This window comes from Bos grunniens, chromosome 4 (genome assembly GCF_055505025.1).
Source record: "Bos grunniens cultivar Pamir isolate PY7600 chromosome 4, Bosgru_T2T1.0, whole genome shotgun sequence".
Taxonomy (NCBI): Eukaryota; Metazoa; Chordata; class Mammalia; order Artiodactyla; family Bovidae; genus Bos; species Bos grunniens.
Genome location: NC_141168.1, coordinates 8,425,969 through 8,452,969, shown reverse-complemented (window position 1 = coordinate 8,452,969; position 27,001 = coordinate 8,425,969). Strand labels below are relative to the sequence as shown.

Below are 27,001 nucleotides of genomic sequence, written 5' to 3'. Positions count from 1 at the left end.
GTCATTTGTTTCCCAGGATTCTCTTTGATGACCATTCCACCTGCCACCCAGCAGAGACAGTTGCATTTTGAGATCTGAGGTTAATTCAAGGAAAGAATAGTTCAAAACACAGTGAAAATATCAAGCATGGGGTTATTATATATCCTACTTTCTGAGGTCAGCCTCAGAAGAAAAGACACTGTCTTGAGGCTGAAGTTTAAAACTTTGACTTGTGCTAATACAGCTGGAAAAAGTATTTCAAAAGCAAGAGCCCACTAGGGCATTGATAAAAGACTTTAAATGTGTATAGACTTACTGTCTAAAGCCCTTTAGTTTTGGTCTACTAGGGATCCCCTCTAGTAGACCCCAGTGAAGGCAGAGTCCTGACAGCCAGCTGTGATCTGGGTTAGACACATGTATGTTCTCAGAAACCACTCTCGTCTCTATACTGGTTTCTGAACACTTCACCTCAGTTCAGTTCAGTCACTCAGTTGTGTCCGACTCTTCGCGACCCCATGAATCGCAGCACGCCAGGCCACCCTGTCCATCACCAACTCCCGGAGTTCACTCAGACTCACGTCCATCGAGTCAGTGATGCCATCCAGCCATCTCTTCCTCTGTCGTCCCCTTCTTGTCCTGCCCCCAACCCCTCCCAGCATCAGAGTCTTTTCCAGTGAGTCAACTCTTCGCATGAGGTGGCCAAAGTACTGGAGTTTCAGCTTTAGCATCATTCCTTCCAAAGAAATCCCAGGGCTGATCTCTTTCAGAATGGACTGGTTGGATCTCAAATGATTAACTATACCTAAATATTCTTCCAAATGAGGAGACCCATCTTTTGACTAGATTTGCTGTTTGCTGCTAAATCATGTCCGACTCTCTGCCACCCCATAGACTGTAGCCCACCGGGCTCCTCTGTCCATGGGATTCTCCAAGCAAGAACACTGGAATGGGTTGCCATGCTCTCCTCCAGGGGATTTTCCCAACCCAGGGATTGAACCCAGGTCTCCTGCATTGGCGAGCAGAGCCACCTGGAAGCCCTGACTAGATTTAGGTGATTAAAAAAAAAAATGTTATTTTCACTGAACTCCCAGCCACAGATTCTCCAAGTCCAGAGCCTTTTCTGGGACTTCCTTGGTGTCTGGTGGGTGCTTTTCTCAGCATAATTCTGAAGGTAGTCTCTCCAGGGTCTCCTGAAAACATGGGTCTTCTGAATGGTGCCAACTCTTGACCACTAGAAGAAAAGGTAAAATATATCAGGAAATGTCTTTAAAAAACATATTTTGGCTTATTCACTGTGATGGGTTAGTTTCTTCTTCTTTGTCATCATTGTTAGTCTCTAAGTCATGTCCAACTCTTTGCAACCCCATGGACTGCAGCACGCCAGGCTTCTCTGTCCTTCACTATCTCCCAGAGTTTGCTCAAACTCATGTCCATTGAGTCAGTGATGCCATCCAGCCATTCATCCTCTGCCGCCCCCTTCTTTTTCCTTCAATCTTTCCCAGCATCAGGGTCTTTTCCTGTGAGTTGACTCTTCACATCAGGTGGCCAAAGTATTGGAGCTTCAGCATCAGTTCTTCCAATGAGTATCCAGGGTTGATTTCCTTTAGGATTGGCTGGTTTGATCTTGCTGTCCAAGGGACTCTCAAGAGTCTTCTCCAGCACAATTCGAAAGCATCAGTTCTTCTGTGTTCAGCTGCCTTTATGGTCCAACTCTCAAACTCGTACATGACTACCAGAAAATCCATAGCATTGAGTATACAGACCTGTGTCAGCAACGTGATGTCTTTGCTTTTTAATACACTGTCTAGGTTTGTCATAGCTTTCCCTCCAAGGAGTTGTTGTTCAGTTGTCAAGTCATGTCTGACTCTCTCGTGATCCTATGGACTGTAGCACACCAGGCTTCCCTGTCCCTCACCATCTCCCAGAGTTTGCCCCAGTTCATGTCCATCGAATCAGTGATACCATCCAACCATCTCATCCTCTGTTGCCCTCTTCTCCTACTGCATTCAATCTTTCCCAGCATCAGAGTCTTTTCCAATGAGTCAGCTCTTCCCACCAGGTGACCAAAATACTAGAGCTTCAGCTTCAGCCTCAGTTCTTCCAAAGAGTATTCAGGGTTGATTTCCTGTAAGATTGACTGGCTTGATCTTCCAAGGAGTCTTTTAATTTTATGGCTGCAATCACTATCTGCAGTGATTTTGGAGCTCAAAGATAAAACATATCACTGCTTCCACTTTTTCCCCTCTATTTGCCATGAAGTGATGGGACTGGATGCCATGATCTTAGTTTTTTGAATGTTGAGTTTTAAGCCAGCTTTTTCACTTTCCTCTTTCACCCTCATCATGAGGCTCTTTAGTTCCGCTTCAGTTTCTCTTTCTTACTATCGTTAATTTCTCAACTACTCCCTCCTAAGAAACTGACATTACGTTGCCAACAAAGGTCCGTCTAGTCAAGGCTATGGTTTTTCCAGTGGTCATGTATGAATGTGAGAGTTGGACTGTGAGGAAAGCTGAGCGCCGAAGAATTGATGCTTTTGAACTGTGGTGTTGGAGAAGACTCTTGAGAGTCCCTTGGACTGCAAGGAGATCCAACCAGTCCATTCTAAAGGAGATCAGTCCTGGGTGTTCATTGGAAGGAATGATGCTAAAGCTGAAACTCCAGTACTTTGGCCACCTCATGCCAAGAGTTGACTCATTGGAAAAGATCCTGATTCTGGGAGGGATTGGGGGCAGGAGGAAAAGGGGACGACAGAGGATGAGATGGCTGGATGGCATCACCAACTCGGTGGACGTGGGTTTGGGTGAACTCTGGGAGTTGGTGATGGACAGGGAGGCCTGGTGTGCTGCAATTCACGGGGTCACAAAGAGTAGGACACGACTGAGTGACTGAACTGAACTAAAGCCATTTCCATGATTCAGCAGACACTTCTGGCTACGACTGCCCTGCTGATCAGGAGCCCACAGATTGTATTAGCTGAGACTGCTGCATAGCCACAGTGTTCACTGGACTTGGCGGCCAGCATGACCATGTTGCAGCATTTCACCAAGTGGGAGTCAGTCGCTCTGGTGCTGTGGGACCCTGGGCACACTATGGTCCTGTGTGGCCTCAGGGTTTCCCCCCAGCTGACTGCATTCTGCCACTGCACAACCCATTCATGCAAGAACCAGCAGCAAGGAGACAGTTCCTTCAAACAAAACCAATCAACTCCAGAGAAACTGATAGCCCAGTGTGTTTAAAACTACATCGGTTTTCTCTCAGATATGCCTGTGGATGCATCTGTACTGTCAGAAAGCTACATGACAACATCACAGTGTTACCAAATCAGATCCGGCTGCTCGCCACTCGAAAAATCAATACTCAAGAGAGAGGTGAATGTTAGTAGAAAGGAAAATTGCTTTTAATCAGAACACCACAATCTGGGGAGATTCAGCATCCCCAGAAATCTTCTCCAAAGGTTCTGCTGGGCCATGAATGTTGTTTAAGGGAGAAAGGGAAGTGATCTCAGTTGCTTGCGGAGATATGGGGGGCAGGGTTCCCGCCACCCCCACTGTGTGCAGGCTTGTGTGCCAGCTGGCCGACTCCTCCTGGTCTTTCCTCAGATGCCATCTTGTTCTCACGGTTTGTCCATGAGCTCCCCAAAGACATCTGGTCATCTGTTAATCACGTATTCTTCAGTTCTGCTTCTATCGTCTATGGAAAGAACCAACAGGCTAGACAAGGAATTGTGTGATCACCAGATCTGAAAGGTGTGCTTGGCAGAAGATGAGTAGAGCAGGGAGAGTCTGGCTTAGAAGTCAGTGACAAGACAAAAGGGGCCTCCAGCAAAGAGCTCTTCCTGCCAAAAGCTGCTTACAGAAATATTTTTCCTCCCTGATACACCCGCTTTAGAGAATCAGGTGTTTTAAACCAGAAAAGGTCTCCAAGGACTTGTCTAAGATAATCATTTATTAAACTCCTTGGTGATAGGGCTTCCCAGGTGGCTCAGTGGTACAGAACCCACCCGCCAATGCAGGAGACTCACTAGACAGGGATTTGATCCCAGCATTGGGATGATGCCCCGGAGGAGGGCATGGCAACCCAATCCAGTATTCTTGCCTGGAGACTCTCATGGACAGAGGGTCCTGGTGGGCTATAGTCCATGGGGTCACGGAGTCAGAAATGACTGAGCACACACGCACAAACAGGTTTTTTCTTAGCTCTGAATATTGATCAGTAATAGATTCCCCCACTCTACATTCAAAATATTTAATACTAAAGAATTGTCCTCCTAAATGAAAGCAGAGTTCCTAGTAGTAGCTTTCACAAGACTCAAAAGAAATAGGGTTAAAGGAAGTGGCAGTGTGGGGTGTGCTGTCATACCTCTCATTTAAAAAGCACACAAGGAGTCAGTCCCTCAAAAAAAAAAAAAAAAAAGTCTCAGAAGCAATCATTTCAGCTGCTTCTCAGGCACCACATTAAACACACAGGCACAGGAACAGCAGGAGATGTGAACCACCGTGAGCCTCAATTAAAGCTCTGCTGCTCAAAGAGCGGTATGTACACTCAAGCTCCCCTGCAGCCCACAACACAGGCTCCCAGCCCAAGGCCGTCGAACGTGTGTCTTAACCAGATCCCAGGTGGTTTGTCTGAGCCTTCAAGTTGGAAAGCTCTGAACCGAAGCACTTAGGAGTCAGTTCATTTGTTTTCTCCTAAAGGCACATTGGAATGAGGCATGCAAGAGAAGACAAAGCCTGCGCGATCCACTCAAGGCCAACGAACCCCCTCCTCCCGCTTACTCAAGGCCGGGGTGCTGCCTCCCTGACCTTGGGGGGCCTGTGTGAGTGCCGGCACCTGGAGGTGGGGGGCGGGGGGCTGCGTGCAGCCTGGAAGCGTATTTTCCCTCAGATGATGTATATGCGCTCAGTTGTGGCCGACTCTGCATCAACACGGACTGGAGTCTGCCGGGCTCCTCTGTCCACGGGATTCTTCCATCAAAAATATTGGAGTGGGTTGCCGTTTCCCTACTCGATTTTTCCCTCAGAAAGGGGTTTAAAGGGTACTCCCCAGATTTGTCACATGCCCCACATTTGCGCTTCCTCCTTCTTGCTTTCCTGTTAATGTCAACATGGATTATAAACCTGGTGGCAGAGGGAAAGGAGTGGTGGCCCACACACGATGGAGCAGTCATCTTCTTGGAGGAAGAGGCTGCATACGCCCCAGAGCTGGGCTTTCCAGGCTCGGCTTAGCTCTACAGCAGGATACACTGAGGGCTTCCCTGGTGGCTCAGCTGGTAAAGAACCCACCTGCAATGCAGGAGACCTGGGTTCGATCCCTGGGTTGGGAAGATCCCCTGGAGAAGGGAACAGCTACCCACTCCAGTACTCTAGCCTAGAGAATTCCATGGACTGTATAGTCCATGGGGTCACCAAGAGTCACACACGACTGAGCGACTTTCACTAGGATGCACAGAACGTCCTAGTGAGCCCAAAAAGCTGGTTCTGGCAACCCTTGTACCAGCCAACCACATGGCTCTGACGAAAGTGCCATCCCATGTTTTAGCCAAGGTCACAGACCAGCCCCTGTGGCAGGCACTATGGGTCATAAGGATCCATGATCCACGGTGCCTGCCACATTAGTCAGCCAGAGCTTCAACAACTGACTTAGAAACAACTAGAATTAAATGCCAAAGAGGCGACACTTTGCCCACATGAAAAACAACCAGACATCTTTGGTGTGAAAAGGACATCATATGTCTTGTCTTGTGTTGAGTCTGAGTCAATAATGAGCTGCTTCTAACCCAGATGCCTCCTTATAGCTAAGCAGACAGAAGAACGCACCGTCACCCTCCCTTGGGAGTATCAATCGATCACTTTCCCGAAAGGCAACTGAGACAGCTTAAAAACGGATGGAAGGAAGGAATTTAGTAAAACCGGATTGTTCTTTTAGCACCTTAAAGTTGGCATTATTTAAATAGTCAAGACCTATAGCAGAGGATGACAAGTTCCTTTATCCTATTTCCCTTCACCTAATTAACTCTTGGTCACTGGATCTGAAACACTCGTGCAAGCAGCTGCCACTTGGCCACTCTTTTTTTTTTTTTTTCCGGTTGCCCTGTGTCTGGCTGCCGCGCTTGGGTTTCCTCTAGTTGCGGGGAGCGAGGGCTACTTTCTAGATGCGGCACACGGGCTTCTCATTGCAGTGGCTTCTCGCGGGCAGGCGGACTTCAGTAGTTGGGGTGCATGGGCTTAGTTGCCCCGAGGGATCTTCCTGGACCAGGGATTGAACCCTTGTTGCCTCCTGCATTGGCAGTCAGGTTCTTAACCACTGGACCACCAAGAAAGTCCTTAGCTGCTCTTTTAAGAAGCTAGAAATGTAAGGTTTGTTTACCTTTCCAAGTCAAACCCCAAAATTCATAATCTCTTCCCCACTTGGGCTCTAAAAGTCTGTCTGGTTGTCGTTCTGGAGACATTGAGGGGAAAGGTACAGTAGAAACACAAAACCAAGGCTCGCCCAGGGCCTGCCACACAGCACTTGCCTGAGTAAAAGCCTGCTGACCTTGAGAAATCTCTCCCTCCTGAAAAATGGGATCAACAAATTGCCTCTCCTAAAACAAAGCCTGTCCCCTGAGCTCTTCAGCATCCTAGCGAAGAACAGTTGATTTTCATATCAGTTTCTAAAATATCAGTCAACAGTGAATGGCTAAAACAAATAGTTTGAAAAAAGAATTTTCTGCCACAGAGCTCAGATTTGAGGAAAGTGCGTAAAGTGAAAGGAAACAAAGACGCTGGAAGAACAAAGACATATTTGCCTCATCGAGCCCAGACTCCACTACAAAAAGAATGTTGCAATTTAAATTAAATTATAATTAATAGCAGCAGTTTTGTTAAAGTATCTCAAATTGCCCCATTAGAGGCTGAAGCCCAAGTGGTTTCCATGGCAATATTTTCTCTAGATGTCAGCTACTATCTAATTTTTTTGTCCCTGGTATGTGACAACCTGAAGCTTTTAGTACCTTTCATTTGGGGGCATTTTCTGTTTGATAATCTCAATTTATTTTTGTATGCATTTAAATATGTGTTTTATTTGCAGTTGGCTTCTAAGCTAAAGTCTACAGTTTTACATATTTTGAAATTTAGTAAATAAGAATCACAGCTACCTTGTTTATATTCTGTATTTTTTTAAATTGAAAGCTTCACTGGCCCTTTTTCTCCCTACCTACTCAGTGAGACAAGCAAGAAATTAGAGGCTAAAGAATTTAAATCTCTTTTCAATATTCTGTTCTTACAACTGTCTTTTAAAACAGCTTATTGTGCTTAAGTACCTGGCTTGAAACATCCTCTCTTAATTTTTCACATTCTATAAAAGCAATCAAAATTATAATCGGACAGTAATGTTTTAAAGCACAATTAGTGCTATTCATGATTTCCCACGTGTCGTTGCAAGGGTGCTAACCATCCTCGCTAGGCTGTTTAGGTCCATGATGGAATTGTATCTGGGGTACTGGCTTTCTGTTCCTCTTACGATGTTGGTTCAGAGCTCTTAATTTATCACATTGTTCAGCTGATGCTGTCATTACGTGGAATTATCTTTGTCAGATAAAAGGCCTTGCACACTCACTTTCGCAGCCAGACAAGTGCAGTCAGAAGCTTTTCGACATCTTTGGCCTCACCAGACAGCCCACCAACCACGGAGAAACCACTGGGCTGAGTTAGCTGGCCACCTTGACGACGGTGATGAATTGATAGAGCCAGGCTGGCCCCCTGCTTCTCATCAGTTCAGCGTAGTTCCTTGTAAGTGGCTTCTGGAGCCAGTTTCCTGGGTTCAGACCTTGGTTCCACCACTTCTTGTTCGTGGGACCCCAGCCAAGTTTTTAGCCTCCAAAATGGGATGCAAACCCCAGCCTCACAAGGTTCACAGGAGGATGAAATGAGCGAATCCTTGAAAAGGACTTAAAACAGTGCCTGACTGTAGGAAATGCTATTGTTTCCTGAACAGCAGGCTCTCCAAATCTGAATTTCACGTCAATTTACTTCTTGTGCCTCACAGTGAAAGGCAGTCCTAGGCTGACTCTACCACAGCCAGCCAACCAACCGCTTGCTCTTTTGGGCCCCAGAGAGTTTTATGTGTGAGGAGAGTGGATCCAAAAGATGAGTGATCTCACACAGTCCTAAAACTCAGAGCTTCACCACACGTCGGTCACCTGTAAACAACCTGCGTGATAGTTGGGGGGCGGGGCTTTGTGAGGCCACGCCCCTCACCTGGTTCAGACACAAGGTGGGCTCAGAACCAGCACCCTCGCCCTGCCAGCCGTAGATAGAGGGGGTGAGGCGTAGACTTTCACTTTCCTGATGAAGTCTTCCTGGAACGTAGCAAAGGGCAGGCAAGGGCCTTTAGAAATAGAATCAAACATTCCTGGTTTCTGTTCTTTGGGTGCAAAAAGGTGTGTTTTCACTCACCCGGTCCTAATTTCTGACCATTTTACAGATTACAAGGAACAGCTCCCCCAGGCCGGCTCTTACAAAGTGTGTGTTTGTCCCTTCCTGCCCCCACTTGAAGTTAGGGGCAGGGAAAGTGCTGAACTGTGAGCTGGTTTCCCTTCCCACGCGTAAGACAGAGACAACAGTGATGGGAGGGAATGCCATCTGTGTGTGGAAGTGTCCGTGAGACCGTGTCCGAGTGTGTTTCAGGGTGTGAGCCTTCTCGGTGGGCTCTGCGGTCACAGCCAGGCTGGTTCACAAGCTCGTCCATGGAGAAGGATCCCCTGTCACCAGCTCCTGCAGCGACATGTCTGCCTGTCCCCTGCTGAGGGAGGCGAGGAGGAGAACAGATCGAAGGGTGGGTCAAGGGAAACGTGGTCTATCAACATAATGGAGATGACCAGACAAACAGGATGTGTGTGGCAGAAATGAGCAGAAACACGTTTCCATGAGACACTAAACTGGAGTGGAACAGCGCCACACTTTGGTGTTATCATGTAGCGTGTCAACTGAAAAAACCGTGTGCAACCATGTTTTATGCGGTGGACATGCTGAGGACTTAAGTCCGGGAGACAGACTCTCAGGTAGCTCTGAGAGACTGCTCCAAAGAGGTAGAGGAGGAGCCAGGATATATAGGAGTTTTTTGCAACCAAAGAAAGCAGTTGGAACATCAAAAGATTACTATTCATTAAAGAAAAACCAGACATCTCAAATTAATGAATTTAGCCATTTTTTATGTATGAGAAGATGCAAGAGTCTGGGTTGATAGAAATCATTCCTTTGATCTACATCTTCACTCTCTAGGGCCAGTATCCTGTTTTCTCCAGCCTGAATCCGCTCAGGGTGCGCTGTGGGGATGGGCATGGGGGCGGCTGATGGTTTGATGGCCACAACATCCTTTGACAGGTGACATTCTTTGTCCACAAGTGTCATTTAGGGATCCAGAAGAAAAGTATATTGAATGTAGTCTTTGCCTGTTTGACGCAAGTCTGGGCCTGAGACTAAATGTCTAAAGTCTACTTTGAACCTACTCATGATATTTCCCAAAATATGGATAGGTTCCTTGATACTCTAGCACCACTCAAATGGCTCTTGCAGCAAACTTGGGTGGGAGTGGGAGGGCATAAAAATTGGTAGCAGAATGAGGTTTGTGGTTTGGCCTCATCAGTGTCTCTTGGCCTCTGTGTTCCTCTATGTGCATTCTAAGAGGATGTTAGTACCCAGGGGAAAGAACAGTTACAATGAAATCATCTGAAATATATCTATCAAAGTAGCATATCAGTCTGCATGCCAGGATGAAATGGATTTGCCTCCAGGGAATAGGCACTTACATGCATTTGGAGAAGCAAGCTCAAGTTATAAACAAAGCCATGAAAACAGGCATGTTCATGCAGACACAGGAGCCTCCCCTTGAATTTCTCTGGGACCTGGGGTTCTCCACTGATTTTTTTCTGATAATAACCAAACTAGCAGACACAGAAATTATTAGGAGCTTTTCTGTATTCAATATGTTCCTTTCCTCTGTTAGGAAGAGTAAGAATACTGCTTTGCTTTAAGGGTGGAATTGAGTCTAGGCAGCTGACTTCCAAAATTGCATAGGAGATTTTATTGGCTCCCCTAAGTGCCTCAGATGGTAAAAGAATCTGCCCACAATATGGGACACCCAGGTTCAATCCCTGGGTTGAAAAGATCCCCTGGAGAAGGAAATAGCAACCCACTCCAGTATTGCCTGGAGAATTCCATAGACAGAGGAGCCTGGAGAGCTACAGTCTTTTTTCATGCAAATGTTTGCATACCTCTTAATGGACTGATTTTAATTATACCAGTCAGTTCAGTTCAGTTGCTCAGTTGTGTCCAACTCTTTGTGACCCCATGGACTGCAGCAATCCAGGCTTCCCTGTCTGTCACCAACTCCCAGAGTAGGTCAAACTCATGTCCATGATGCCAGTTCTTCACATCAGGTGGCCAAATTATTGGAGTTGCAGCTTCAGCATCAGTACTTCCAATGAATTTTCAGGACTGATTTCCTTTAGGATGGACTGGTTGTATCTCCTTGAAGTTCAAGGGACTCAAGAGTCTTCTCCAACACCACAGTTTAAAAGCATCAGTTCTTTGGTTCTCAGCTTATTTATAGTCCAACTCTCAAATCCATACATGACCACTGGAAAAACCATAGCTCTGACTAGATGAACCTTTGTTGGCAAAGTAATGTCTCTGGTTTTTAAAGTGCTGTCTAGGTTGGTCATAGCTTTTCTTCCAAGGAGCAAGCGTCTTTTTATTTCATGGCTGCAGTCACCATCTGCAGTGATTTTGGAGCCCAAGAAAATAAAGTCTGACACTGTTTCCATTATTTCCCCATCTATTTGCCATGACATGATGGAACCAGATACCATGATCTTCATATTTTAAGTGTTGAATTTTAAGCCAGCTCATTCACTCTCCTCTTTCATTTTCATCAAGAGGCTCTTTAGTTCCTCTTCACTTTCTGCCATAAGGGTGGTGTCATCTGCATATCTGAGGTTATTGATATTTCTCCCGGCAATCTTGATTCTAGCTTGTGCTTTATCTAGTCCAGCATTTCTCATGATGTACTCTACATATAAGTCAAATAAGCAGGGTGACAATATACAGCCTTGACGTACTCCTTTCCCAATTTGGAACCAGTCTTCTTGTTCTGTGTCCGGTTCTAACTGTTGCTTTTTGACCTGCATATAGGTTTCTCAAGAGGCAGGTAAGGTGGTCTGGTATTCCATCTCTTGAAGAATTTTCCACAGTTTGTTGTGGTCTACACAGTCAAAGACTTTGGTGTAATCAATAAAGCAAAAGTAGATGTTTTTCTGGTATTCTCTTGCTTTTTCGATGATCTAGCAGATGTTGGCAGTTTGATCCAATTAGCTCTGCTACTTGTCATTGGGACTGCAAATATAATTAAGATTGGCCCCTGCCTTTAAGAAGATGAATACCATGTATGAATGTATGAATACCATGTATGGAGTGACAAGAATTAAGATGATAGCCATTGAAAAGAGGACAGATGATTCATCTGGAGTGGCTCAGAATGGTTTCAGGAAAGTGGTAAGATTTAAGAGACAAAGAGAAGAAAGACAACCAGGTTTCCTGACAAAGCATGTCACATGGAGGAGCAAAGACACATCCCCCTGAAGCACCAGAACTCCATGTGCCTCGAAGGGTGAGTGGGAAAAGTGACTCAATGAGGGAAGAAGCAAGAGAAGCTCAAGGGAAACCTTCCGCCCGATGTCAAGGAGTTCAAGTCATATCCGTACCTTTCCCTACTGTTTATGTCAGTAACTTCAAGAGAACCAGTAGGGAAGGAAGTGGCAACCCACTCCAGTGTTCTTGCCTGGAGAATCCCATGGACAGAGGAGCCTGGCGGGCTACAGTCCCCGGGGTTGGAAAGAGTCGGACATGACTGAGCAACAACAGCACAAGAGAACAGAGAGAGGTTGTCAGGGTCTCTAAGCATCTGTGTTTTTCTGCAGTTTTGTGGCCAAGGGTGCAAAGCTCTTTCAGGCAGGAACCATGCTGTGTTCCACCATCCGTTTTACCTGAAGCAGAAGAGCAAACGGTCTTGTAGTATCGTGAATACCACACAACAGAATAATGACAGAATTGACACTGTAATTTTTTTTTGTTATTAAGTATATTTTGAAGCTGTATATTTTTTAATGGTCAGGAGATTTCTGTGTTTATTGAAAGGAGAGGAGAAACATGACACTCGCAGACTGCTCGAATGCCTGGTAGATGTCGCCACTGGGTGTTCTGTAGGCACTTCAAGTTAGTGTGTCCAAACAAAATAAGTCTTTCTACCTCATATCCTAAAACTAGTTCTTCCTTCCATGGGTCCTACCTGAGCTGAACTGTCGGACAGCTGGGGTTTTCTCAACAGCTGACCTGTCTGTGTCATTCTAGCCCTTGAAAGGTAATATAGGAAAGACCATTGACTTTGGAATTAATGCTGCCTTGGTATTAATTCCAGCTAGGCCATTTACAAGCTATTAAGCTTTTGACTTTTTAGAAGGACATGGGCCAAACAGTGTTCAGTTCAGTTCAGTTCGTGTCCGACTCTTTGTGACCCCATGAATCGCAGCACGCCAGGCCTCCCTGTCCATCACCAACTCCCAGAGTTCCCTCAGACTCACATCCATCGAGTCAGTGATGCCATCCAGCCATCTCATCCTCTGTCGTCCCCTTCTCCTCCTGCCCCCAATCCCTCCCAGCATCAGAGTCTTTTCTAATGAGTCAACTCTTCGCATGAGGTGGCCCAAATACTGGAGTTCAGAGAAGGGTAAATACAACTTCAGAAGACCTTGGAACTACGCCCAAGATGAGCAGTGAAAATTCAAGCCTTTTTCTTGAAAAGCACCACTCCGTCTTTGAAGGGTGGTTGGCCTCAGGGAATATGTGTATTGATAACCAAATCTTACTGTGTGCACTGAGTGTGTGAGTTACAACATGGAAGCTGCACTGTCATTTCAGGCAAGTCACTATACATAGACAGGGTCATAACTAAAATCACATCCATGCTCCAGGTTAGTATTTTGACTATATAAACCAAATTCTTCAGTGAGGCATGAAAAGTTCTCATTAATAACAATTTTCATCTTTTTTACTCTTTGCTCTATATCCCCAGCACTTAGAATGGCAGCTGACACATGGTAGGCATGCTGCAAAGATTTGTTGAAATAGGTTCAGAAATAGAAAAGTTATTAGGCAGTTAATATTCTTCCCAACATTTAGGAGATATTATCCCCTAACAAATTCCTACAGCATACAGTATTTTACTGGAGCCACATAAGATACTTGTTTAAATACATGATTCCTTTTTAAAACAAAAACACTAATTCAAAAAGATGCATACACCGCAGCGTCTTATGGCAGTATTATTTACAATAGCCAAGATATGGAAGCAACCTAAGTGTCATGCACAGATGATTAGATAAAGAAGGTGTAGTCCAGATGTACGATGGAATACTACTCAGCCGTAAAAAGAATGAAAATTTGCAACAGCGTTGGTGGACTAAAAGGTACTAAGTGAAGTGAAGTAAATTAGAGAAAGGCAAAGACTGTATGATGTCACTTATACACGGAACCTAAAGAACCCAACAAACTAGTGAAATGACAAAAAAGAAGCAGACTCACAAGTGTATAGAACAAACTAGTGGTTACTAGTGGGAAGAGGGCATGGGGGAGCGGTACAAGTGTAGAGTGTCAAGAGGTATGAACTATTATGTATAAATATTACATATAATACTACAAGGATTGACTGTACAACATAGGGAATATATCCAATAGTTTATAATAACTATAAATGGAATATAGCCTTTAAACCTTGTGAATCACTATATGGTACACCTGTAGCATGTAATATTTTATATCAACTATACTTCAGTTTGTTTCCCTCATAGCTCAGTTAGTAAAGAATCTGCCTGCAATGCAGGAGACCCTGGTTCGATTCCTGGGACAGGAATATCCCCTAGAGAAGGGATATGCTGCTGCTGCTGCTAAGTCACTTCAGTCATGTCGGACTCTGTGCGAACCCATAGACGGCAGGCCACCAGGCTCCCCCATCCCTGGGATTCTCCAGGCAAGAACACTGGAGTGGGTTGCCATTTCCTTCTCCAATGCATGAAAGTGAAAAGTGAAAGTGAAGTGGCTCAGTCGTGCCCGACTCTTAGCGATCCCATGGACTGCAGCCTACCAGGCTCCTCCGCCCATGGGATTTTCCAGGCAAGAGTACTGGAGTGGGGTGCCATTGCCTTCTCCGAGAGAAGGGATATGCTACCCACTCCAGTATTCTTGGGCTTCCCTCGTGGCTCAGCTGATAAAGAATCAGCCTGCAATGCAGGAGACCTGGGTTTGATTCCTGGGTTGTTAAGATACCCTGGAGAAAGGAAAGGCTACCCACTCCAGGATTCTGGCCTGAAGAATTCCATGGACTGTATAGTCCATGGGGTTGCAAAGAGTCAGACCCAACTGAGCGACTTTCACTTTGATACTTTAATTTTTTAAAAATTTTTAACAATTACTTATTAAACTAATACTGTAAGTTCTACAAAGCTCATCAGCAAACATACCCAACTCCATCAGTTGTGAAAGGGATCAAAGTGGCTGGGAGGCAGATTTCAGCCAAACTTAAGAAGAAGTATTCTCAACTTGTCTGTCAGTGGAACCGACAACCGACAGTCCTGCTCAGGTTGTTCTAAACTTTTTAATATTCCTCCCAAGGAGATATAGTGCTCGTCTGGGCCGTGTACAAAGGAAAACAGCAGGCATTGAGGTGGCTGTGATTCTTGTGGGCAACAATAGCAAAATGGGTTTAAATGAAACAGAGGTCTCATTTGGGAAAACAGGCAGTGTTGAAGGATTTTATGAAAAAATAGATATATCAGATTATCCGGGATAAATGATATACATGACTTTTTATCTCTTCCTCTACAGCCAGTGCTGATTTTCCGTATAGCCCAGGACAAGGCCAGGCCATAAGAAATGGAGTCAACAGAAACTCGGCCATCATCGGAGGTAGGTGACGCACAGGACAGGCGCTTCCTCACTTGTGGGGAGTGGTCATTTTCAATAAAAGCATCATCCAGAGGAAAAGGAGTCATCTAGACTTGTACTTTATTTATTTTGCTGTTTAAATATGGCTGAAGATTGAGAAGTACAGATGTGGAGAAACTGATAAGTGTAACTTGGCTCTTTTTAAATGCTGACTTATTATTTAAAAAAAGGAAAAGAACAGTAGTATTAGGAAGCTAGCCAGCATCTGAATACACAAGCAGGCTGTCATGGCAACATGACATGGCAACAGCCAGGACATCTGTTTTTGCCCTCATCATCCTCTTGCATCCCAAATGATCCAGAGTAGCTTGCTACAAAAATGGGAAGGACTATGCCAGTCTGGTTTCAGTTATCTTAATAAAAATTATCAGACCATTAATAAGCCAGAGTATCTGAATATTCCAGGCTTTTCTTCCCACCACAGAAACCTGCATAATAGTTTGACTCTCCTAGTATAGTTCCTCGTGTTTGGATCAGTAAATATCACCTTTGCCGCCTTCTCTCTCTGCTTCCGCCTTATTTTATAAAGATGTTTCCTGTCTCTCTGAGGACAGCTAATACTGTTAAGCATATGAAGGATTTTAAACTCAGCCAATCAACTCAGCTTAGTCAGTAGGTTTATTTTCCACAGAAAGAAAGTGGACACCTATATATATGTGACTATTAAATTACAGGGCTTCCCTGGCGGCTCAGACGATAAAGCGTCTGTCTGCAATGCAGGAGACTCGGGTTCGATCCCTGGGTTGCAAAGATCCCTTGGAGAAGGAAATGGCAGCCCACTCCAGTATTCTTGCCTGGAGAATCCCGATACATTCCGAGCCTGTGTGCGTGCATGATAGGTTGCTTCACTCGTGTCCAACTCTTTGCGACCCTATGGGTTGTAGCCCACCATTCTCCTCTGTCTGTGGGATTCTCCAGGCAAGAATACTGGAGTGGGTTGCCATTTCCTCCTCCAGGGGATCATCTGAACCCTGGGATCGAACCTGCGTCTCCTGTGTCTCCTGCATTGCAGGCAGATTCTTTACCCACTGAGCCGCCTGGAAGCCCAAATACGTTCAGGAATGGTGCTTAAATCACATTGTTCAGAGTTCTGGTATAATCCTTATCCTCATTATTTTGCTTTTTTAATATCAACTTTATTGAAGCATAATATGCACTTATTTTGGCACCCCACTCCAGTACTCTTGCCTGGAAAATCCCATGGATGGAGGAACCTGGTGGGCTGCAGTCCATGGGGTCGCTAAGAGTCGGATACGACTGAGCAACTTCACTTTCACTTTTCACTTTCAGGCATTGGAGAAGGAAATGGCAACCACTCCAGTGTTCTTGCCTGGAGAATCCCAGGGACGGGGAGCCTGGTGGGCTGCCATCTATGGGATCACACAGAGTCGGACACGACTGAAGTGACTTAGCAGTAGCAATGCACTTACTTAAATGTAACACGTCATGACTTTTGACAAACACATATGCCTATAGTGTTAGTCGCTCAGTCGCATCTGACTCTTTGCGACCCCTTCTGCAGCCCACCAGGCTCCTCTGTCCATGGAATTCTCCAGCCAAGAATACTAGAGCGGGTTTCCGTTTCCTTCTCCAACGTATTCGTATAACCACAGCCACAATCAAGACACAGAACATCTCCACCCACTAAAAGTTCTCTTGTATCCCTTTGTAATTCACCCGTCCCCCACTCCACTTGCCTTTGTCACGTGGATTTCTTTTGCCTCTTTTTAGGGTTTCACAGAAATGGAATCACATAGTATGTAATCTGTTGTGCCTTCTTTCCCTCAATGTGTTTTTGAGAATCTGTTGACACTGTTGTATTACCAGTGGTCTGTTTATTTTTACTGCCAAGTTGTATTCCTTTGTATGAATGAAGGAGAGTTTGCTTTATCTCCTCACCTGCTGATAGATGTTTGGTTTGTTTCCAGGCTTGGGCTGTTTGGACAAAAGCTGCTGTGAATATTCTTGTCCAAGTTCTGGCCTTTGTAAACAAAAGTTTTAGTTTCTCTGGTAATTCCTAGGAGTATAATTGCGGGGTTATTGTAGATATTTAACTTTATAGGAAATTGCCATATAGTTTTCCAAAATGGTTGAACCATTTTATGCTTCCATAAGCAATATCTGAGAGGTCAAATTGCTTCACAGTCTTGCCAACACTTGGCACTGTCATTCTCTGTAGCCATCTCGTTGATGAGCGGTGGTAACTCACTGTGCCTTGTTTGTTTTTAATAGTCGTTTTCTGTTGATAGTATATTTTTGTTTTTAATTTTATTTATTTATGGGTGTGCTGGGTCTTCGTTGCTGCACAGGCTTTTCTCTGGTTGGCGGGGGGGGGCGGCGGCAGGGCTGCTGTCTAGTTGCAGTGCATGGGCTTCTCACTGTGGTAGCTTCTCTTGTTGCAGAGCACAGGCTCTAGGGCGCTCCAGCTTCAGCAGCTGTGGCATGTGGCTCAGCAGTTGCAGCCCCCAGGCTCTAGAGCACAGGCTCAGTAGTTGTGGCACACAGGCCTCGTTGCTCCACAGCACGAGGGATCTTCCTGGCCCAGGGATCAAACCTGTGTCTCTTGCATTGGCAGGTGGATTCTCCACCACTGAGCTGCCAATAAAGCCCCCTCACTGAGGTTTTAATGTGCAACTATATGATGACTTATGAGCATCTTTTTCCATGCTTATCACTGTTTGCAAATCTTTTGTGACGTGTCTATTTAAATCTTTCTCCTCTTTTAATTGGATTGTCTGACCTCTTTATATTGAGTTGTAAGAGTTCTTCTTGCATTCTCATTGTTTCATTTTCTTAGTGGTAGTTTTTGAAAAGCAGGAGATTTTAATTTTTATAAAGTCCAACTTTCTAACCTTTTTACAGTTTGTGATATTTTTTAATCCTTTCTAAAAACCTGCCAACCCCAAGGTTGTAAAGATTTTCTCAGAAGTTTGATAGCTTTTAATTATTCAGTCTATAATCACTTTGGGGGGGCTTCCCTGGTGGCTCAGATGGTAAAGAATCTGCCTGCAATGTGGGAGACCCAGGTTTGATCCCTGGGTTGGGAAGATCAACTGGAGAAGGAAATGGCAACCCACTCCAGTATTCTTGCCTGGAGAATCCCCATGGACAGAGGAGCCTGGTGGCCTAGAGTCTGTGGGGTCACAAATAGCTGGACACAGCTGAGCGACTAACACATACACATAGTTACTTTGAGTTAATATAGTATGAAATAAAAGTCAAAAATCATTTGCCAAACAAATATCTAATTATTGTGAGATCACTTGTTGAAAAGATTATTTTTTTTCCAATTTAATTTCCATGTTACTTTTGTCAAAAATCAATTGTCTGTATATTTGTATGTCTTTTTTCTGGACTCTATTCTGTTTTGTTGATTTACATATCTTTCTTTGGCCAATATTGCTCTAACTTTATTACTGTATCTTTAAAGTAAGTCTTGAAATAAGCAATGTAAGTTCTACAATCATTTCTTTTTTTTTTTTTTAAACTATTTTGACTGTTCTGGGTCCTTTGCAATTGCCATACAAAATTTAGAATCAGCTTATATATTTCTACAAAAAAAATTGCTACTATTTTCATTGGATAGCATTAAATCTATAAATGAACAGGTTGACAATATTGACATTGAAATATGGTATATGCATCCATTTATTTAGGCCTTCTTTAGTTTGTCTCAGCAAGGTTTTATGATTTTTCAGTGCACAGTCTTGAACAGTTGTGTTCTTTCTAAGTGGCACTATTTTATTACTTTCATTTCCAAGTATTTCATGCTAATATATAAAAATATAAATTTCACCTTACTAAATTTACTGTTAGTTCCAGCAACTTTTTTTTGTATATTCCTTAGTATTTTCTACATAGACAATCCTGTCATCTGAGAATAGAGTTCTCCTCAATCGGTGCACTTTTTGTTTCTTTTTATTTTACTCCACTGTCTAGAACTTTTAGTACAGTCATGAGTTAAGGTGATAAGAGTTGACACTCTTGCATTTTTCCGTATTTTAGGATGAATGTGTTTAATCTTTCACTATTAAAAGAAATATTAGCTGCAGATTTCTCAAAGATGCCCTTTTTCAAGGTTGAAATTTTCTTTCTATTGATAGTTTCCTGAGAGGCTTCATGATAAATGGGTGTTGAAATTTCTCATATTTCTTTTTTAGTCATGTGCATTTATTGATAAAGATTTTTCTCCTTTATTTCCTTAATGTGGTAAATTACATTGCTTTATTTTTAAATGTTAACTCGATCTTACCTTCCTAGAATTAATACCATTTTTGTTATAATCTGTTCCGCTTTACATATTGCTGGGTTTGATTTGCTACAGTTTTATTTAGGAGAGACACTGCTCCATCATTTCCTTGTAGTGTGTTTGTCTGGTAATAGTGTCAGGATAATTCTGGCCTCATAAAACGAGTTGAGTGGTATATCCTTCTCCTCTAAGACAGACGTGTAGGTCTGGTGTTACTCCTTAGGTCAAGTTCGTTAACAGTGTTTTTGAGGTCTTCTGAAGGCTTCCTGATTTTCTGTTTCATCGTTCAGTCAACTCCTAGGAGGAAAGTGTTGAAATCTCCAAATATACCTGTGGAAACCGTCTCCTCCTCCCCTCCGGCGCTGTGGGTTTTCGTCGTTCGGGAGTTCCGAGTCTCCTGCGGGAGAGGCTCCTTGACGGAGCCATGGGGAAGAGGGGCGGGGCCGGCGGGCTCCTCGGGCCGCGCTTAACCTCTCGCCCCTCTGTCCTGTGTCCCCCAGGGGTCATTGCCGTGGTCATCTTCACCATCCTCTGCACCTTGGTCTTCCTCATTCGCTACATGTTCCGTCACAAGGGCACCTACCACACCAACGAGGCGAAGGGCGCGGAGTCCGCCGAGAGCGCCGACGCCGCCATCATGAACAACGACCCCAACTTCACAGAGACCATCGACGAGAGCAAAAAGGAATGGCTCATCTGAGGGGCGGCTCTTTGGCTCCGGGAAGTGGGGGGCGAGGGAGGGGGGGGAGCGTGACGAGGGAGGAGGGCAATGGACGGAAGCACCCTACTTCGTACCCCTGAGCACACCCTGCAGATATCAGCACAAGCTGGGGAGGCAAGCGACCGCAAACTCCTGGAGACTGACGGCCACAAAAAAAAAAAAAAAAACTTTTTGATATTTCTTTATAGCTGAGTTTCCCCTTCTGTATCAAAACAAAATAATACAAAAACTGCTTTTAGAGTTTAAGCAGTGGTCAACATTTGTAGGTACTATCTGTCGAATATTTTGTGTGTGTTTAGAGAGGTGTTCTGAAAACCCACAGGAACAGGGCCCGTTTTCTACAATTTTCAGCCCCCTTAGAACGTGGGTATTTTTCCTGGAGAAACGTTGATGCACATGTACACGGCCTCCCGCGTTTTCTTCTTTTTGCATAGAGTCAGCCTCTGATGGGCTGTGGTAGTAACTAGTTAGTGTTCATAAGATATTTCTTTGATGTCCTGTGAATTGGAAAAAGAAAGGAAGGGGCTGTGATTTACCAGTTTTCAGAGAGACCTCAGTGTGTGCCGGTTCTCTGAGAGTTCCCACTGGAGGCAGAGGGGTGCGGTCCCTCCTGTGTGATAGAACCATCAGGACAACCCAGAGAAGCTTTCAGACCCAGGGGAAGCAGTCCCCTATTGGATCGCGGGTTTTACTTTGGATCAGAGTCTACGCGATTACACCGCTCCTCATCTGTAGTCTTAGACCTATCCGGTGTCTATAACTGTCAGCTACAATACCTGGTGATCAGCCAAGACAAAGGGATTTCCCTCTGCTTTACCTACAAGATACTAGGTTAGATTGTATGTGTGTGTAAGCACCATGGTGAGGAATTAGAGCCAGATGTTGAGATGTGTTGGCTCTGTGTCTTTTATAGTTGGTAGCAGGAGTGTGGACACTTCTTAGAGAATGCTGAAGTTAGGTTGCTCTTCTTATTTTGCTTTATCTGGTCTTTATGCGCCTGTGACAAGACCCTAGCAGACAGTGTCTCTGAATGGACAGACCAAAATAAAGCCAAGTTGTGATTGCGATTGTTATTGCTATTATTCTGGAATTATGTGGAAAATCCTGCCCTATTCTAACTGATCTACTCCATGTATTATTCCATCCTAAACAGACGCACGGCCATGATTCAGGGACTTTCTTTGGCAGATACATCTGAAGTTCAGGTTCATCACAACCTGGGAACTGACCGTTGCTTCTCAGAGAATGGACATCTCTGGTCAGCCAGACCTCAGCTTATTCAGGAGCCTTGATCAACTAATTCCGGCAAGGAACTATTTATTTAAAACTAATTGACTGTTTCTGTAGACCAGTGGGACAACTCTCCTATTGAAGCATCCAAAAAATAATTTCATGTATTTATTTTACAAGAAGATTACACAAAAGTTATTTCTTTAACACTTATGATCATTACAGTTCAGGCTGTTAGATTTAATAAGGATGTTAAAATTTTCTTAGACTCCAACGTTTTGAGGCATTAAATAACACTTTTTTCTTTCTCCTCCTGGAAGGAGGTAAGATCAGGTTAAAATGGTACTGTTGGTCAGGTGGCCTACCTTGAGAAAATGGAAATTCTAGTTTGTTTGGGTGATGTATTCAAGACACTTCAGGATAGCTAACTTATTGGAGGACCTCAGTTTCTTGAGTGATGGGACGTGTTATCTTCACTGCACCTGGCACCGGTGCCTGGCACATTCCCAAGGAGACAGTGGGCCAGTTAAGCCACATTTAAGTCGAGGTCACAGAACAAAAGGGAATTCTAAGGCCCTTTTACAGTTGCTGGCCTCAGGCATGAGCATAACACCCTTTATTTAAAAGTCTTGATCATTCTTCCCTAAAATGCATTTAACATGAAAAGCATTCATTGTAACTAATTAGAAAAACGTGACATTTACAAGGACATATTGAAAACAAACATTATTAATTTGGCCAAGATGACTCCCATTAAGGATTATTTTCTATATTGTCAAATTGAAAAAGCAAACTTTAAACTTTATATTTTAAAACGTTTCTGATTTCTTAAAACCTATTTGACAGGTATCACTTTTACACTTGACAAATAACACCAGATGGAAATTTGTTATTTATTGTACTTCCCATGACAGTTTTATTCTACATACATTATCTGAGCACTTTCCCTTTCTTTCCAAAATCATTAAGAAAACAATCAAACGTATCCCCTTCAACTAAAATGTTCCTACCCTTTCTCTTCTCTATCTTTTTCCTGTCACAGAAAAGTGTAAAATAAAACCTAATACTTCTCCCCAAATTTTCAAACGTAGGGCACCAGGATGCCTGTAGGGGTCAGTGTTTCTCCCATCTCAGCATCATTTGAGATGGTTTCTGCCCTAAAGCGGGTAGTAGCCCAGCCCGTGGACAGAACACAACACAGTGGATAAGGTATTAAGTAGTGAAGTAACGTGCCAAATGCGTGCTGGACGTCTCCAATATGGGACTGCAGTCTTCACCCAGATCCCTGACTCTATCTGCGAAGGCCACATGTAGTACCTTCTAAATGCTAAATAATTTTGTTTATGTGCACAAAAGGATGCTGCCCTCTTCTTTCCAGCTCCTCAGGCAGCCATGACATTACGACCCAAGCTCAGTGCCCAGCCTTGCTTTGTCAATCATATCCGGCCAAAGCTGATCCAAACAGCTCACCAGCAGAGCACTAAGAGGCTAGTGATAGCTCTTTCAGTGATAACCGGAACAAAACAAAGTTTCCTTTAAATAAGAGGTTTTTTTTAAAGTTTCAGGGGCAGCTGATGATTGATCCTGGATTGTTCGTGCAGGAAACATCTTCTGTGTACAAACCAAGCATCTCTGTTTTGAGTTGCTAGGATTAGAGACTTTGAATGAATGCAAAATCAGTGCCAGTCTGAGCTCTCAGGGTATTCCCTTGAGCTCAAGGAAGCTAGCTCGGGAGGTAAGAAGTTATATTCTTAAGCTCTTCTCTGGCCCTTCTTAGCATAAAAGACAACATTTCCCCTTGTGGCTTTCAAGCAACTGCTCGAAAAAAGAGAGAGACCTGTTGTGTGGGAGTTTTTGTTGAGTTGGAGACAAGAGTTGAGAGTTTTTGTTGGAAAATTCCCTGTTGCCCTGCGCTTGACAAGCAAGCATCCTTTACTTACGGGAGCAGGATTTCTGAGGCTCGGAAAAGAAATTGGCGTGAGCCCAAAAGTAGATTTCATGTTGTTGTTGAACATCTGTGGGGCAGCCACTAGATGGCGCTGAGAGTTGGGCACAACGACACAAACCGTAGTAACTTCCAAAGGAAAAGCACATGTCCCTGTTAGGAAAATGCAGTGTCAGTGTGAAACTTACTTCTTTCTCCATCTGTTGTTTTCTGTTCTTCCATGTGTTCTTTTTCACTCTCTCCTTTCTCTTATGGTGTAAACGTTTTCACGGTCCCTTAACATCTCACATCTCCAAATGATCAGTACCTGATTGGAAGCTGTTACTATTTTTTCCTCCTTTTCACCATCCTGCCCAAGCAGTTTTCAAAGAGAAAGGCAACAGTTGTTAAACTGAATTCCAAATGAGCCAGCCAAAAATAGGTCAAAATTGCTAGTCCCAATAGAACTGCCTCATGTAGAACAGTGTGTCCAACTGATTTGGGCTGAAGACCAATGGATGCCATTTTTAAAATGTTTTGGTGAGAGTGATCCTGAGAGTCACTTGATGGAGTGCAAGCCCTTTTCTCTGTCTGACATGCTCTGTGACCTCAGCCAAGTTGCTGACCCTCTCTGTTTCTCTTTGCCTTGTATGTAAGATAGAGCTGTTTTTTATCTGCTTCATAACACAATGGGGAGGTGCCATGGATCCTTGGCTGCAGATACTTTGAAACCCAAACATAACGGCCAAGTCAGTGGACCTATTGGAAGTCTTACTTTCCAGCTAGTGGTTGTAAGTCATCTCAAAAGAAACCAAGCAGTCAAGTCTAAGAGTGTGGAAACATGAGGCATTGTTGTACAACCATTAGATTCAGAGTCAGGGAGACTGCCAGGGAGCTTTTCTGTCAACATCAGGAGATGCGACACAGCCAAGGGCCAGAGAAACCAGAACTCCTGTGTATAAAGCCCCAAGTTCCCACCTAGGTGTGATGTGACTTGCAGCTTACCATGCCCCAATGTGATTGAAATGGCTTATAAATAAGAAAACATGAACAGCTAATGTGACTATTTCACATAGCCCAGTGGCTCTCTGCTAAACTGCACACACCCTGCATGATGGAAACTTTAAATTTATTTCATAGCAGTATTTTATATATATATATATACAACTGATATGTGCAGCTCACGGTCAATGAAATAGGAAAACCATGTTGAAAAGTTGCTTACCTCCCATGGAGCAAAGACTGGCTGAAGGTAATGAAGATACCTGGGCACATGGATATTAATACTCACCAGGCACTTGTGAGTTTATTTTCCAGATGAAAACGTGCTTTAAGAGCCTGTCTACTTAGATGGGCTGCACCATTTTCTGAGTCTCCGTTTACTTACAGCAATTGCTGGATTTTGAGATGGTTCTCAAAACATGGAGATTCCTCCCATCTTGTAGGCCAAGAAACAGTTCTCAATGTCACTTATTCTAAGTTTTGTTTTGTCGGGTATTTTGGGTTTGTTTTTTTTTTTCAGTGAACATGGTGAACTGCAGAGGTTGAAGTTGTGAAAAGGCTGGGCTAATATTCTCTCTGTAAAGTCAATTAGGCTTTCTATCCCTGTGAAATAACCAGGAAATTTCACTCTCTAAAAGCAACAGCATGTAAACTAGAATGGAAGAAGGAAATTATGTATGTATGCCTACTCTTCTTTGTGAATGTCTTTCATTTAACTAAAATTATATTAGAAACCAGATTGATAAATAAAAAAGTCCAAAATAGTTTCAATTATCCTTAAAGCGATTCTTTGTGTTTTGTTCCACTTGTTTTACTTAGAAGCTCTGTTTCAGCCTTTCAGCAAAGAAAGTTCCAGGCACTGAACTACACATCTCTTTGGCAGGTAATCTTTCTAAAAGCGGTGCAGTTACAGTCACTCCCCAAAGACAGGTCTCAAACGGATGCAGCCTTCCTTAACCTTCATTTGCTGTGAACTCCTCCCCTCCACCCATTTTTCTTAAAAGGAGCTTAGTACATATTGGCTTCATGTTTTGGATTAATTTACACAGCTTGGTTAAATGTGGTTAGAGTTACATGGTGTCCAGAATATATTCCGAGCCTAGTTTGAGATGAGGGTGTAACGCCGGATAATGGATAAATGGATCCCAGCCAGTGAGCTAGGTAACCGGGATTTACAATGTGTCTGGAGGCGTAGATGGTTCTAAATGCACTTGTTGTACATTAAGAGCTGCGGTTCTTATTATTCACATTGCCCAGTCTTCACTTACCATTGGGAAGCCATTTCCTGCTGATCAATGTTCAGTGAAACCTTGAAATGGACACCAAAGAAGTGTGAATTCCAGTTAAAAGCCCAGCCTCTCTGTGCTTCAGCAATTCCCAAGGCCAATCAATAGCAATAACTCTGAGGTCCATTTAGAAGGTGCTGCGCCCTGAGTTTCTTTGTCATAATTCCGCTTTGGGAGTGTGATCCAACAGGTGCGGGAGAATGTCAGAAAGTCCCCCGGGAAAATCGGTACTTGTAAAAGTTCATAACAAACGAATTTTAAAAAGAATGAGCCGACCCGTTCAGGATTTACCATCAGCAGCAGGGGCATCTGAGAACCACCTGCCTCTTCCCACACCTAGTCCCTCTGCCATCAGCCGTGAGGACACCGAAGTCCCTAAGTCCAGAAAGACGGTGACTTTATTTTGCAGAACGCAGTATCTGTTCAATGAATAGGAAGTAGAGAAGCTGAGGAGAGAGTATTAGGGACAAATGCACGCAGAGAGGTAATTAAAGAAACACCCAGTTTTTCTCTTTGTCGGTGATGACATGGCCTGGTGGTTGGAATAGAGGAATCAGATCAGATCAGATCAGTCGCTCAGTCGTGTCAGACTCTTTGAGACCCCACGATAGAGGAAACAGTTGTGTTAATATTTTTAGAGAGTTTATGTCCTCCCCAAAGAACCTATGTCTGAGAGCTAAGTCTTTATAGCACGCGTTATATGAGTTATCATTCACAAATGCACATCTTGCGTTGGTCACTCTGAAGACCATGAATTCAGAGAAACCTGGCTAAATAATCCCTGAGCAGGAAGATTTCTTTCTACCAACAACCCTCCCCCCAGCACACAAACATACCAACATGCCTGCAAAGGACCTAAGCTTAAGGAATTTTGTCAGAAAGAGAAGGCAAAGTTGGGTTTTATCTTTTTTTTCTGCATTTCCATTCATCTTAATTCAGTCTTTGGGTACATGATGACTAACATCTCTTGGGACAGGTAAGTAAACAGGTATGCCAAGTCTTTATCAAAAGAATGAAGACTTTTTTTTTTTTTTTTGAGTACCTAGAACCAAAGCTTGAGAAAGTTTCATTTCTTCTAAATAGATAAATTCAAATTATAAAATGGAAATTAAGACATGGCAGGGGTGAAAAAGGCCAAGATGACAAAAATCATGAACTTATTTTCTGTTCACAAAAAGAAAGTTGGAAGATAAAATTCTTAGGTCTAGGAAGGTAAGAGTTAAAATGAAACACGAGGGCAAGCTTTGAAGTCATGAAAAATATTAAAACGGTATGATAAGAGCTTGGACTTTGCAGGTGGCTCAGTGGTAAAGAAGCTGGCTGCCGATGCAGGAGACACAGGTTCAATCCCTGGGTCAGGAAGCTCCCCTGGAGGAGGAAATGGCAACCGACTCCAGTGTTCTTGCCTGGAAGATTCCATGGACAGGGGAGTCTGGCAGGCTGCAGTCCATGGGGTCACACGGAGTCAGACATGGCTGAACCACTGAGCACACACATATGTACATATATGCGTGCGTGCTAAGTCGCTTCAGTTGTGTCCAACTCTGTGTGACCCTATGGACTGTAGCCCACCAG

At 43.8% G+C, this 27,001-nt stretch overlaps 1 protein-coding gene across 6 annotated transcripts in view; it reads left to right on the top strand.

The window, feature by feature from the left end:
• Window positions 1-24,922, top strand: part of CNTNAP2 (contactin associated protein 2) — a 2,322,173-nt gene extending 2,297,251 nt beyond the window's left edge. For all 6 annotated transcript variants that reach the window (XM_086398240.1, XM_086398242.1, XM_086398243.1 and 3 more), the window contains 2 exons: window positions 14,895-14,975; window positions 19,764-24,922. In XM_086398240.1, the coding sequence (XP_086254366.1) occupies window positions 14,895-14,975; window positions 19,764-19,963 (281 nt within the window). In that variant the 3' untranslated portion in view covers window positions 19,964-24,922. The remainder of the gene's footprint in view (window positions 1-14,894; window positions 14,976-19,763) is intronic.
• The last annotated feature ends 2,079 nt before the right edge of the window (window positions 24,923-27,001 follow it).